Source organism: Dermacentor variabilis, chromosome 3 (assembly GCF_050947875.1).
Source record: "Dermacentor variabilis isolate Ectoservices chromosome 3, ASM5094787v1, whole genome shotgun sequence".
NCBI lineage: Eukaryota > Metazoa > Arthropoda > Arachnida > Ixodida > Ixodidae > Dermacentor > Dermacentor variabilis.
The window spans coordinates 229294633-229308805 of record NC_134570.1 but is presented as its reverse complement, the minus strand read 5'-3'; the positions used below and the strand labels follow the sequence as shown (position 1 = coordinate 229308805).

Below are 14173 nucleotides of genomic sequence, written 5' to 3'. Positions count from 1 at the left end.
TGGAACCCATGGATCAGGTGACCTCGAAGGACAGCGCACGGGCGGCGTATGCGCTCAGTTACATGAGCAGCGCGGACATCATCACGTGACCTTCAACATTTGGTGCGCGGTATAGAGAGCGTGCATCAAATCACCAGCCTTCTCTGATCACTGTCGCACGCTTCCTTCACACCCTCCTCGGCCATGTAACCTCCAACAAACAGCACGTGGGCAAGCGGGACCGGTAGTCTGGGCCGTGCAATCGGGAGAGTACGGCGGTGGCGACCGCCTTCGGTTCTGTCCTAGTGCTCCTCCGTGCGGAATGTGAATTTTCTTCTCAAACAAACTCGAACGGGTTGGCGGAACGCTTAGGAGTACTAACATGTTTTTCGTGAAACGATAAATTATTTTCGTCTGCCACTAAAATAACGAACTCAAAAGGCTATTACTGACCTTTGTGACCTTGGAGAATATCGACACGTGGAGGTTTTTGCGTCCCTTCTTGCCAGAGATGGGCAACACAAACGCCTTCGACGTCGACCAGCGCTCTTTACCCCGCACGGTGAACTGGTTAGCCATGAAGCCTGCGAAGAAATGGCGGGTTGGCGAGCAAACAGCACTGGCAAAGTAGTGACGGAAGTGCCTGTGGCTTTTTCTCCAAAACCTAAAGGTTTTGACAGATAAAATGAATCACTTGGCTATACTGCTATAGGAGCTATCGGACGTCATTACAAGAGCATCGCCATAATCATAAATAGCAGGATAGAAGCTGCCGAACAGAGATTAAAGTGCCCCAGACAGGCTCGACGACGTTTCGATAGGTGGGCCTATGTTTGTCAGAGACGGCCTTGTCATGTTTGGAATGTCACCCGTCTCTGACAAAGATAGATCCACCTATTAAAACGCCAGCAAGCATGTCCAAGGCAATTTAACCTTGGTTATTGAAGTTTTATCAAACACTGTGTTTGCATCTCTCGCCCGTCATGTTAATTTTGCATCAGCATAAATTCAAATGCGAAAAAGAAATAGCTGATCGCAATTCCTGTTATGCATAATTACATAAAACTGTGACTAACGATTGCTCTCCAGACTGTTTCGAAGTATGACGTAGCCTCAGTTGTGCATTTCAATGTCTCAATTTGGTCACTGTTACAACTTCAACTGAACCTGGAAACGTAAGAACGCGTCAGGGTAATTGTTCGCCTAGACGTTTCTGCTTAGAGTGTTTGTAGACACCATGACCATATTCTTACCGGACGAGCAGATACTGAAGTGCTTTGCTTAGTTTGTTATTTCTTATTTCCTTTGTTGTTATTATACGGTAGCAGTTATAAACCCGTGCGTCTTATCAAATATAAACTACGACCATAAACTTTGAAGCACTAAAATTCCTTTGCCAAACAGAAATGTTGTAGTGCTTCATCCAGTTACAAATGCCCCCATCTGAGTTTCCAATCTCTTCTCTATCTCGTCTTCTGCATCCTTTCTTTTTTTATTTTCCCTTCCCCCTTGCAGGGTAGCAACATGGAACTAGCTCTGATTAACCTTCCTGCCTTTGTCTGCATCTTTTTTTCTCTCCCTCCTGTCTTGGCAAAAATTAGTCCTGGTTCAAGGATTGAACCAGAAAGAAGCGCCTTTTCGAAGTGAATGTGCTGTAACATCTAACCAAGAGCATAATTGCGGATGGTATCAGCTTCTATTCCTTCATTTTTATTATTTTGTTTTGTATGGGCACACGTTATTTGTCTTCTGTTATACTAGCTTTCCTCAGATTCTCACTGACTTTTTCATTTGTTGCTTTGTTTTTGTCGAGTCAAATTGACTTTCCCAGAGCAGGCCCTCAGGCTGCGTGCCATCATTGAACAAAACGTGTTTAATGGACTCGGGTAGTATGCTTAAAAAAAGGACTAGCATTACACCTGGCTGTGTCCGTGCTTAAATATTTGTCTCGTCGTGAGACTTGTTGACTTATAGCAGAATAAAATGTATCACTCTATTAGCTTAAGATACTTCCAATATTCTTCCATGCGGAAGGAAATTATCTTGAAGAATCCATGTTCCGTGACAATCAATGTTATGTGACGCGTTTTGCAGGCAGCTAGGTATTCTACGCGATACCGGGTTCTGCAAAGCCTCACCAGATGGACCGACGCTTTTGTATACGTCAAACAATTGCGGGTGTGTGACGCGAATGCGTGCATGCTAACTGCTGCATTCAGAAGATGACGACGGCGTTAGTGTGACGCTGACGGCATGAAGACTGGGAATATCTCGCAACGTGCCCAAATACTTCCTCCTTATAGTTTCTCACACTTATCTCGCTTAGCATATTGAAGGGCCCCATTAAATTATCAATGCGCAATTTTTCTGTTAATAGCTATTCCTGTACTGTTGCAGCAGTCGTTTCGAGTGGACAGTGTGACCAGGCCAGGAGGCACTACGGTAGTTTCAATATGCAACTAAAGTGTGCTAACCCTTTTAGAAAAATCGGACCTCGAATCCCGGCTGTTCTACATCAGCTAAGCGGTGCCGGTGTGCGGGTTGGGGCTTGCAGACACTTCGCCGAAGTGTCAACAGAAGGGAACTATTGCTTTGGATGTTTACCTCATTGTGTGGTATGTACACACATCTCTTCCTACTCTATATTCTCTACCCTCTCTTTTGTCTTGGCCCTCAGCACTACCCGCAATGCTGACTGCCATTCAGGTGTCAGAAGATGTAACTAGACAGCTAAAATGCGGTCAGCAGTACCTTCCTTACCTTCGTTTTCTGCTTGTTCTGTAAAACTAAACAAAGACTGCATACACTGTCTCTGGTATGGCAGCGACGAGATGTCACAGGAATTTGAACGATAATAACCGCGCACCTGTACCAGCATTTGCTCTCCCCTGGCTCCTTTAGCCTGATGCTTCCAGGCAAACTCTTTACCGGTGCAGAGTAGCAGATTATAGCACATCAGCTCAGGTCGATCTCTCCGTTTTTCTTCTAAAAAAATCCCTCTGTCTCTCACGGTTCGTGGATATGGGCATCGGGAAAACCGCACGCGCTCCTACATTTTAGCATACCTACATTGAGTGCAGCACATACTGCCGACATTTAGAAACTGCACTGTCTTCCAAATCAGACAAAAAAAAGAAGGGGCTTGAAAAGCATGGGTAACTCGCCAAAAATACTTTTTTTCAAAAGTTCACACTGCCCGTTATAATTCTCATTTCAATAAATAGGCAACCTGCAAAGTAATGCGCGCCCTCTTCCATGCATTGGCTATTCTGCCAAGTTTGGTTCGAAAACAAGGCCTGTTCCTGCAATCGAAGCCAGTGGTATTTGGCCACTTCTCTACTAGCTCAATCAGTTGCGTATCAGGAGATAGCTATAACTCGGAATTAAACGCGCGCTTTTGATTTGTCGGTGACGTATGATGTCTCAAGATAAAAACATTCAGTGCCCCTTCACTGTGTGAAGAAGGATGAACTGCGAAGCTGTGTAATGCGGGCCCCTTCATTGCGAAGTGCACCTCCGCCGCCGGCCGGCCCGTTATTGCACCATCTTCGAGGTCGGCCTACGTATGGGGAGTGCTTAACGCCTGCTTCACCTTCGTCGTGGGTCGGCCCGTTATTGCACCATCTTCGAGGTCGGCCCACGTATGGGGAGTGCTTAACGCCTGCTTCACCTTGGTCGTGGGTCGGCCCGGTATTGCACCATCTTCGAGGTCGGCCCACGTATGGGGAGTGCTTAACGCCTGCTTCACCTTCGTCGTGGGTCGGCCCGGTATTGCACCATCTTCGAGGTCGGCCCACGTATGGGGAGTGCTTAACGCCTGCTTCACCTTCGTCGTGGGTCGGCCCGGTATTGCACCATCTTCGGGATCGGCCCAGGTATGGAGAGTGCTTAAGGCCTGCTTCACCTTTGCCGCGGGTCGGCCCGGCATTGCATATGGTTCAGGATAGGCCCTCATATGGGGAGTGTATAACGCCTGCTTCACCTCTCCCGTGGGTTGGATCGGCATTGCACTACCTTCGGGAGTGGCCCACGTATGGGCACTGCTTAGCGCCTGGTTCACCTCCGCCGTGGTTCGGCCGGGCATTGCCCTACCTTCAGGATCGGCCCACATTTGGGGAGTGCTTATTGCCTGCTTCACCTCCGCCGCAGGTCGGCCGGGTGTTGCACCCATTGCGGGATCGGCCCACGTATGGGGAGTGCTTAACGCCCACTTCACCTCCGGCGTGGGTGGACCCGGCATTGCACTACCTTCAGGATCGGCCCACGTATGGGGAGTGCTTCACGCCTGCTTCATTCACTTCCGCCGCGGGTGGGCCTGCTATTGCACTATCCTCGGTATCGGGCCACCTGCCTAATGCCTGCTTCCCTTCCGCCGCGGGTCGGCCGGGCATTGCACGATCTTCGCTATTTTGTGTGTGCACAAGGACACGATCCTGGGGAAACTAGCCCTTAAACAAACGAGTTGGCGCCAATCTACGGTGAACTGTTCGGTTACTTAGAAAATGACGGAATGTTCAGCTAACCACCTTAAGGTAGAAAATACCTCTCTCGCGCATGCGCAGAATGTTTTTGGAAATGGTCCATTTTTTATAAGAAAGTATAGAGCCGCTCGAGTAGTTTGAGGAATCCTATCGGACGTTGTAGGTCGCGCCCACTGTGGTAGAGTAGCCTAGCCAGCTATCACGTTTACAATCAAAGGTACACCGTTTTTGTTTCTGCGCAATATCTTTGAGTTAATGACACAAGGTTTGTGGTGCGTAATGCCATTAGGTCTAGTAAAACGTAGCCTAAAAACTGTTTAGAGGGACAGTCAACCATTTTTCAGAACCCAGTTCTTTATGGGCGCTATGAAACGCTCAATTTCGGTAGCGTTTATGCCTGCTGCGGTTACTACCAAAAGCGCGTACAAATTTTGTAAGCTGAATTTTCCAATCGAGGCAATTTGAAAGGAGTTCCGACGCCAGTAACACTGAGAACTGAGAGCGACGCCTGCGGCCTGCCTCCGAGGTCGGGCGATCCGCACGCGCCGTCCAATCTGGCAGCAGCACGGTGGATGGGTGCAATGAATGCAGCTTTCGTTAGCCATCTGCATTGTGATGTTCTCACTGCGTCTAAACATAATATACTGGTGCAGTGGCTGCTTCGATTCCTAGTGCTAGCTAGTGATAATGTGTTGGCCTCACTTGGCAGTGGGCGCATGTTCTCAGGGCGGCACAATGGACTCCGCGAACGGGCTACAGCGTGTGTCGGCCGATCTCGCAGGGCATGTCGCCACTCTTTTGCTTATAATCAGTGAAGATTGAGCTGCGCGTTGTAAGTTACCGCAACAACTTAGAAATAATTAATGGAATTTCCATATTTGAAGAAAGCCGAGCAGCCCTGTACACTAATAGAAAGTCGCGTGATAGGGAATGCTATATATTGTAATGATTGTGCCACGTGAAGCGCCAAAACCCTTTACACTTCGTAAAGAAGCGACGCTCTCCTCCTCCGCCTTCGTTCCTTTCTCTTCTCTTTCACGACCGTGGCGCCGCCTACACGGCTCGAGCGTAGCCGAACCTTTCGCAGAATGAACGCACGCAAAGCGATGCGGTGCGCTTTAAGCGTTCGCGTTAGCTTTCTAGCTCTGTGTAGCTTCGTGTACAGCATAAAATGTCTATACGGAGTGTTATGCAAATTATGTGACGGCGTTTTGTTTTTTTCTGTCTTGATAACTATATTTAAAAAACGTATCTGAACGAGCGCTAACGCTTTGCCATGACGAATCCGTATGTATCGATGTAACGCGAGCGCTACAAATAGGTACGCAACATTTGTCAAGTGCGCGTGGCAAGACCTTGTTGCGAATTGTTGTAAATAACGCATTTACGACCGAATGCCAACATCCTGGCCTACTGCAAGCCCTCAGTAGCCTCAATAATCTGCGCCGTCCTAACCATGTGAATTCGCAACGCGTATCAGCTATGACGTACAAAGGCCGACAGAGGGCACGAACGACGGCTGCTCTGAAGGTTCGAAGGAGTATAACAAGCTACAGTGCCGCCAACGTGCGTGCTTGCCGATCTTCTAAGCACGCGCAGAGGCTCAAAAGTGGGCGCTAGCGCTATCATGTTTCTCGTGCCTCAAAGTCGACAAAAATACGCGTGGCCGATCATCGAGTCGGGATTCTGCGTATATATGAAATGAAATAAGTTTTTTAGTATACGTTCGCGAAGCGGGAATGCGGTAACAGCGCTTCATTCAGGCTCAAACAAGTGCATTACTTTTTCAGGTTAGTGCTTCATCACGAATAACATTTCATCGTGCGTTAGCTCGTCCTTTCACGAAGTATCGTACCTGTCGCGATCCGAGTTGCACTAAGATGCAGGCATTGAGGACGGTCTCACTCGCTCCGAAATAACGTTTGCGAGATGTGACTTTAGCGAAGCGATGACCGCGCAAAGAATTGCCGCGCTACGACGCGGCCGTAATTGCGGTAAGTGAAATGATGCAGTGACCAGTCATTGAGGCACCATTTGCTGTCGCCTTGCGTGTGTCTCAGAGACATTGTGATCAAACGAGGTAATAGCTGAACAAACAAACAAAATAGCTGAACGAGCGAACGACACCTAAACCAGCCAGTGAACGAGCGGGCGACCATACGTTTTGTTTGCGAGTGCTCCACCCGCCCATCTTAACCTACCCAGACTTTAAAGCTGAATTCAATTAAGACATGCGTCTCAAACACGTATTTGCATATTTGCATCGCGTGCATGCTGTCGTTCGGTGACGAACGCGGTTTCGGGAGAGCACACACATTTTTCCTTTGTATCGCAAATCCACCGGGCGACCGCCAATGAAGAACACGAAGAAACAAGGCTAGTTAGTAACTAGAAAATGCAGAGCCGCTTTCCTAAGATGAGTTTTCACGCTGGAGGCTCAAATTTTGTCAAAAGGAATGCGGTGACTTCGAAAGCTTTCGTAATAACATTTTCGCACGCACCTCCGGTGCCCGTGAATTCAAGTTTGTTGGCGCACAATACGATTAAGCGCACCAGATACGAACACGTACTGCTTATGTAAACAAAGTACACGTCGCGTAGGACTATACTATGAGCGACTCGCAACTACCTCATGCACTCGTGTGGAGAATGTTGTTCTGAAGTGGTCCCTGCCAATTGGATGAATCAATGTCGTTCTTAACCCGTAGCGCTTACCGGAAGGTATCGAGAAAAGCTTCTTGTCTTTTCTGAAACTAGGTTATGGTGACCGAAAATGACGTGAAGCGACGTCGCTCTTGCCACAAAACTTAGTTCAAGGCATTCACAAACCAAACAACACAATAGCATCGGCACCCACATGCGCTCCTCGTCAATCTACACGCTTCTCAAGCGAAAATGGCACTGAAGCACGACTGTAAACAAACGAAGCCGGCGCGAGGGCCCACGTGATGCCATTAGGCCAATACGCACGCGGCGTCGGCCTCGGCCAGAGCGCGCGAGGAGGAGGCGGCATTCTTCAAAGCGTAGCACTACTTTACTAAGTTTGAGGGGTTTTCTTTTTCGCAATTTGATGTGAATAAATAAAAATATATATCCTCGCCTAATGAAGAAAACATTGCTCGTTTCAGTAAACACGAGGCACAATCTTTTCTTTATCTGGGCAAGCTCGGTCCACGTTCTGAACAGTTGTCTGTCCCTCTAAATAATTTCTCAGAGTGATTTCTTTATTTATTTATCTATCACAGTACCCACAGCGCCACATGATGTTCGAAAGCTCTTTTGCCACATCAATAAAAAAACTGCCGAGTAGTTCTTGGCGTTGACATTATTCAACTGATTGTGAAGTGTAAAGATTTACAACTGTGGTACATTAATTGTTAGTACATTATTGAAGTTATTCCGAGATTTATTCACTTTGTAAGAGTGATGGGGCCCTATAATGTAAAACCATTCCAATCTGTTTTTATTTCAACCTCCTGACATCAAATTACGTAACCAGCGACGCAAGCATCGGGCGGTAACCCGCAGCGTTCTTTGAAATGACGACTCAAATGCATTTCTCGTTCATAGGACGTCACTTTATATTGCTTTCAAAGCGAATATCAAGCGAATAGCGAAGAGGGAGCATGCTCAAGTGGAGAGAGTTCGACGGGGCCAAGCCAGCACAGTGAAAGTAGATAACCGGATGTGGAGGGTGGTGGCGGCTTGTGCGATTGGTCCGCTTCCCCTTACTTCGCTTGCTGTGACTAGTCGAAAATCGTGGCGCCGTGCAACAGAAGGTGGAAAGTGTCGCTAAAACGGATACTCAGCAAAGCAGAGTTGTTAGAGCAATGCCGTATAGGTGCCGAAAGGTCTCCATAACGTTATACTGCCCCGCGATATCTTTTATTATAGGCAAATAAATCCACGCTTCCCGGCAGCTCCGAGTAGCCAGTGCCACAGAAACGGGTGGGCAGCCATCTTTTATTCCTTTCAGAACAACACAGTCTGCGACTATTCAGAAAAATGTTCAGTTTTGTTCGGCATATTAATGTGTCTTTAACGCGTACACGTCACTTTGAGGCGGTGGGTTTTCGGGGTTTTGTGACGTCGCGTGACATGCAGGCAAAGTCGGCGCAGCCCGAGAAACTTTGAGCAATAGCAATTGGTTAAGCGACGCCTTTTTGGCTAATGGCGAAAAAGGCGTAGAATGAGAAGTTATTTTTCTTTCGTTCTTTCGCGATTTTCGTGATGTCGCGTGACAGACCGCCGCAGTGGGCGGTGGCTTGAAGGTATTTTGACCAATCGTGGAGGGCTGATTGCACGATTGGAATAGAGAAATTTGGAATAACTTTACATCATAGCACCCCTCATTCATGCAAATAGAATAAAGAAAACAAGGCAATATTGGAAAATCCTTCCTTTCTCGTGACTCGCCTGTTTGCTGAGCTCCGTTGTGGTCATTGACCTCGTAGCCAAGCTCCTTGCCGGCCTTGAGAAAAGCATGTAGAGCTGGTGTCTGAAACGGTGTAGAGCTGACAGTGAGCTCTCCACCGTATCCGTGATAGCCTGCAGAAGTCAAGGTTACCGAGATGACTGGTTTGGCCCATAACTTGCCATCTAGTGTGCCCCGAATGTTTAAGCAATATTTTGCTTTCGGAGTCCCTCATTACTAGCCTAGCGCAAAAAAAAAGAGAGAATCACCTTATAGGTCAGGGTTTGCCATCACTTATTGACTGCAAGTTAGGTTCTTGCAAACGCTCTTGTTGCTTTGTGAAACACGAATGCGCCGACGAACTTAAAAAGTGTGAGTAGCATTTAGATCAATTGTTATTTTGACTCAACTCACAGAACATCACGTACAGCGATCGAAAGCCGAAGCGCTCCGGGTTGCCTTTATCTTTTCAATCACCATCGAGAAGATGTTCATTAGCGGCTCCTTATGCAAAGGGCACACCAAACCGGGTACGGTGAGGCAGCCCGAAGCACCGTCCAAAAAGAAGCCAGAAACCAGCAGCGCGAGCAGAGCAGAGCCGCGCGTTGGCGACGCGGCTGTACAGCGAAACGCGTCTTCTTCTTCACAATCTCGCCCCGGATGAAAAGAGCCATTCTGGCAACATAAGAATCGGGAGGCAGAGGGTTGTGGTAGGGACTGAGGTGCGAGACGTGGACAATGTCACGCCCGCGCCGGCGGAAGTAGTCAGGTGGTGACAGTGGCTCAATCAGAAAATTCACCGTGCATGTTCGCTCCCAAACTCGACAAGACCTTTCGAATTTGGGACAAAATTTGAGGAAAGCTTCGGCGTTTGGAAAGGGACAGACGGCCACACAAGAGAGCCTGGAGCATATGTGGTGTTTGGAAGCGAGTCGGTGGGGTTGCCTTTCTGGCGCTCCTGTTGCTCTGCTGTAAAGGTGCGCGTGAGCTGCCGGCATTCTTCGGCTTGTCGGGTGACGTCTGACGCAGGGAGACACTCGGAGGTGTTAGGACGGTATTCAAGGAGCGTGTCGATGGTATGCGTAGACTGGGGGCCACACAGAAGGACGAAAGGTGAAGTTCCCGTAGTAGCCTGGATCGCGGTGCTGTACGCGAACGTGATGAATGGAAGGATGCGGTCGGAGTTGCCATTATCAGGTGCCACGTACATCGAGAGCATATGACCAAGTGTGCGGTTAAATTGCTCTGTGATCCCGTTAGTCTGGCCATGGCATGCCGTGCTTGTCTGATGAATAATGTGGAATTCCGAAAGCAAACCTTCGGCGAAATCGGAGAGGAAGGTGCGACCTCTATCACTGAGGAGTTCTCGAGGTGCGCCGTGTCGAAGGGCGAAGCGATGTAGGATGAAAGGGGATACATCCCGCGCTGTAGAACTTGGTAAAGCAGCAGCTTCGGTGAAGCGTGTGAAATGGTCAACAGCAACTACGATCCACCTATTGCCCAAGTAAAACTCTTGCCTGGGCTAGTTGGCTCATGCTTGGAGTAGTAGAGGCAAGGTAAAACATGAAAAATGCGTCTAAGTACAGCGTCTGCGTCAACACTAAAATCTGTAATAGTCACTCACCTAAAAAATTGATAAAACATCTGACCGCGCGAAAAATTAACCACGTGACAAACAATGAAATGGACAGAAGAGTTGAACGATGAAGGTCTAAAGAACAGCGTCTGCGTCAAAAAATGCAACAAAAGCTTAAAAGGAAGGAAGGAAGGAAAACTTTATTTGGTCCTACAAGTAGTAATAATTAATCACTAAGCGGGCCGCTCCCACGTCGGGACCGGAAGGCCAAGCCTCACGGCCACGTCGTGAGCCTGCTGGACAGCCCAGAATTGTTCACCCAGGTCCGGGCTGCGAAGTGCAGCCTCCCACTTGGACGCATCCTTGATCGCCAAGTCTTCAATTCTTTCGCAAGACCAGAGCATGTGTTCGAGCGTGGCTAAAGCACCACAATCTTGGCAATAAGGCTCTGCATACGTCTCTGGATAAAACATGTTCAGTCTCCGTGGGCAAGGATAAGTACCAGTCTGTAGTAAGCGTAATGTAAGTGCCCGAACCCTGTTTAGTTTAGGATGCGGCAAACTGTAAACCCTGCGATTAATAAGTAATACTTCGTGATTTCATTGTATGTGGAAGGGGAGTCTTTGTTCTCGGGGAGTACCGCCACGCCGTTGCGCGGGGCAGAGCGGAGGGTAAGATCTCACGCTGCCTCATGAGCGGACTCATTGAGATTCGGAGGAGCTCCCTCGATCATGCCAAGGTGAGCAGGGAACCAACATAAGTAGTGTTGAGAGATCTCACATGTCTGCATAATTTTAAAAGCAACCTTAGCCACCGAGCCCTTCTCAAAGGCCCTAACGGCCGACTTTGAATCGCTATATACAAAAGGCCTGCGCCTGTCAACCAAGGCGAGCGCAATAGCTGCTTGCTCCGCGACCTCTGGCCTATCAGTCCGAACGGTAGCAGCGTTAACGAGACTGCCCTCATTGTCCACGACAACTATGGTAAACACCTTTATCTCCTCGTTAAAATAAGCATCGACGAAGCCAACCTTCTGATTCCCATCCTGAATGAGTCTGAGTAGGCAAGCTCCCCTGGCCTTTCTTCTACCAACATTTCGCTCCGGATGCATGTTCCTGGGAACAGGCTTGACCTGATACCGATTACGGACCTTCACGGGAATATCGACATGAAGCTGCGAAATCTTCTCCTGAGGAACACCTAACTCTCTCAGAATCTGCCGACCCATGCTAGTCGTAGAGAGAGGCACCATCTGCGTCCTCTCCTGAGCCTCAGCTATCTCATCCAAGGTATTATGAATTCCCAGCTGGAGAAGTCGGTCGGTGATGGTGCACATTGGCACTCCCAACACTTTCTTCGTGGACTTCCTAATCTGCGTGTCAAGCTTCTCCTTCTCCAATGGTTTCCACTTGTGCATGGCCGCCACATTAGTAAAGTGACACAATACAAATGCGTGCATAAGTCTAATGAGACTCTCCCTCTTGAACCCCGTCTGCCTGTTGGCCACCCTCTTCACTAGGCATACCGCATTTTCTGTCTTGGCAATGATCTTCTGGATCGTCAGCGTGTTGGCCCCGTTCGACTCAATAATCATCCCCAGAACCCTGATCTTATCAACCCTAGGTATGGGATCGCCATTTCTTGTACGAAGCTGAATGCTCAGCTGGTCCACGGGGATCCATCCCCTTGGCTTGCGTCCCCTTCTAGTGGGACAGTACAGCAACAGCTCCGACTTGGAGGGGGAGTACCTTAACCCCGTCGGGTCCAAATAATTCTCAATGACATCTGCTGCCTCCTGTAGAACACTTTCGATATAGCCCTCACTACCACCGGGACACCATATGGTCACGTCATCTGCATACATCGTGTGCCTAATCCCCTCAATCTCCAAGAGCCTCTTGGTCAATCCGACCATGGCCAGATTGAACAATGTGGGCGAGATGACGGCCCCTTGAGGAGTGCCCCTGTCTCCAAGATTTAACATCTTTGGCTCCAGCTCCGCAACCCTCAAGGTAGCCTTCCTGCCTGACAGGAAGGACCTGACTTAGTCATGAAAGCGCGCCGAGGCCAAGAACCGAAATGGACTTAAGAATATAAGAGTGCCGAACGTTGTCAAAAGCCTTCTCCAGGTCCAGCCCTAGGATGGCCTTAACGCCCCTTCCATCTCCATCAATGACCTGACTCTTGATGAGCTTCATTGCGTCTTGAGTCGACAGCCCGGCCCTAAAACCAATCATAGTGTGGGGGCAGACCTGGTTCTCCTCAAGGTACCTTGTAAGCCGATTAAGCACCGCATGCTCGGCTACCTTGCCCACACACGAAGTGAGCGAAATAGGCCTTAAGTTATCAATGTTCGGGACTTTGCCAGTCTTGGGAATCAGCACCGTGAGAGCTGTCTTCCACTGCTCTGGAACCACCCCGTCTCTCCACATAGCGTTAACCTCCCCGGTAAGGTACTTGATTGACCTATCGTCCAGATTTTTCAAAAGCTTGTTCGAAATCCCGTCCGCTCCGGGAGCCGACTTGCTCTTAAGGTTATGCAAAACCGTGCGTACCTCTTCCACAGAAAAGTCCTCATCTAGGGAAAAGTTGTCCTCTCCCGTGAAGGCATGCTCCGTCAGAAAAGCATCCGGGTCCGCAACAGGAAGGTATTTGTTGGCCAGCTTTTCAACCAGCTTTTCCTCCGAGGCAGACCCCACTGCTTCGTGTACAGCTCTAGTAAGGACGTGCCCCTGACTAAGCCTCGTATTGGAGTCGTTCAGCAAATGCTTAAGCAAGCCCCACGACCTCACGTTGCGCACCTGCTCGTCCACCGAGTTGCATACCTCATCCCATTGTTGCCTAGACAAAAGCTTACAGTGCTCCTCAATCAACTTATTCAGCTCGGAAATCTTTTTACGCAGCCTGCGATTAAGCCTCTGCCCCTTCCACCTAGCCAGCATAGACCGCTTGGCTTCAATCAGATGGGCCAGCCTGCTATCAACACTATCCACCTCCAAATCCGTAATGATCTCCTTCGTAGCCTCCTTTACATCCTCCCTCACCTGGGTGACCCAATCCTCCATGGACGGCCGGTACAGGCCTTTGAGTTCCTTCCCCCTTTCTCCTCTCTCCTCCCGGATCATCCGAAACTTATCCCAGTCTATAAACGTTAACGCCCCAGGGCGCCTACCCTCAACCTCAAAAACGACTTGGTTAATATAATGATCACTACCTAGGTCTTCGGCAAGATTGCACCAACTAGGCTTGGCTGCGTTCTTTACAAAGCAGAGGTCAGGGGTAGTATCCCTACACGTCGACGTCCCTATACGTGTCGGAAAGGCAGGGTCAGTGACCAGCGTAAGGTCAAATCCTGCATCGTTCTGCCAAAGGTCTCTCCCTTTTACTGTGTCAAGCTTGTAACCCCACACGTGATACGGAGCATTAAAATCCCCAGCCACAAAAGCTTAAGAGCCACTAGAAAATCGTCAACAAAATAAAAACTAGTTAAATAAAAGGAAGACAGACGGAAAACCCAAATGAATCACTCTAACATGAGGCCTAAATGAAACCTTCTAAAAAAGTCATCTCCTTGTCACGAAGCACAATGGACGGCCTGCTGACGCATGCGTTTCCTTCTTTCTTGATGAAATAGGCTTCCACAATTTCCCCCTGGAACCTGTCTTTTCCAAACTTCAAAAATTTAGTTTTCTCAAACTGAGGGCGGCAATTAGTGCAGTCTTA

At 48.8% G+C, this 14173-nt stretch overlaps 1 protein-coding gene across 1 annotated transcript in view; it reads right to left on the bottom strand.

The window, feature by feature from the left end:
* Positions 1-14173, bottom strand: part of LOC142576691 (glucose dehydrogenase [FAD, quinone]-like) — a 178289-nt gene that overhangs the window by 90969 nt on the left and 73147 nt on the right. Inside the window, exons 4-5 of the mRNA XM_075686922.1 lie at positions 8877-9008; positions 433-563 (exon numbers count right to left, since the gene is read on the bottom strand). Of these exons, the coding sequence (XP_075543037.1) occupies positions 433-563; positions 8877-9008 (263 nt within the window). The remainder of the gene's footprint in view (positions 1-432; positions 564-8876; positions 9009-14173) is intronic.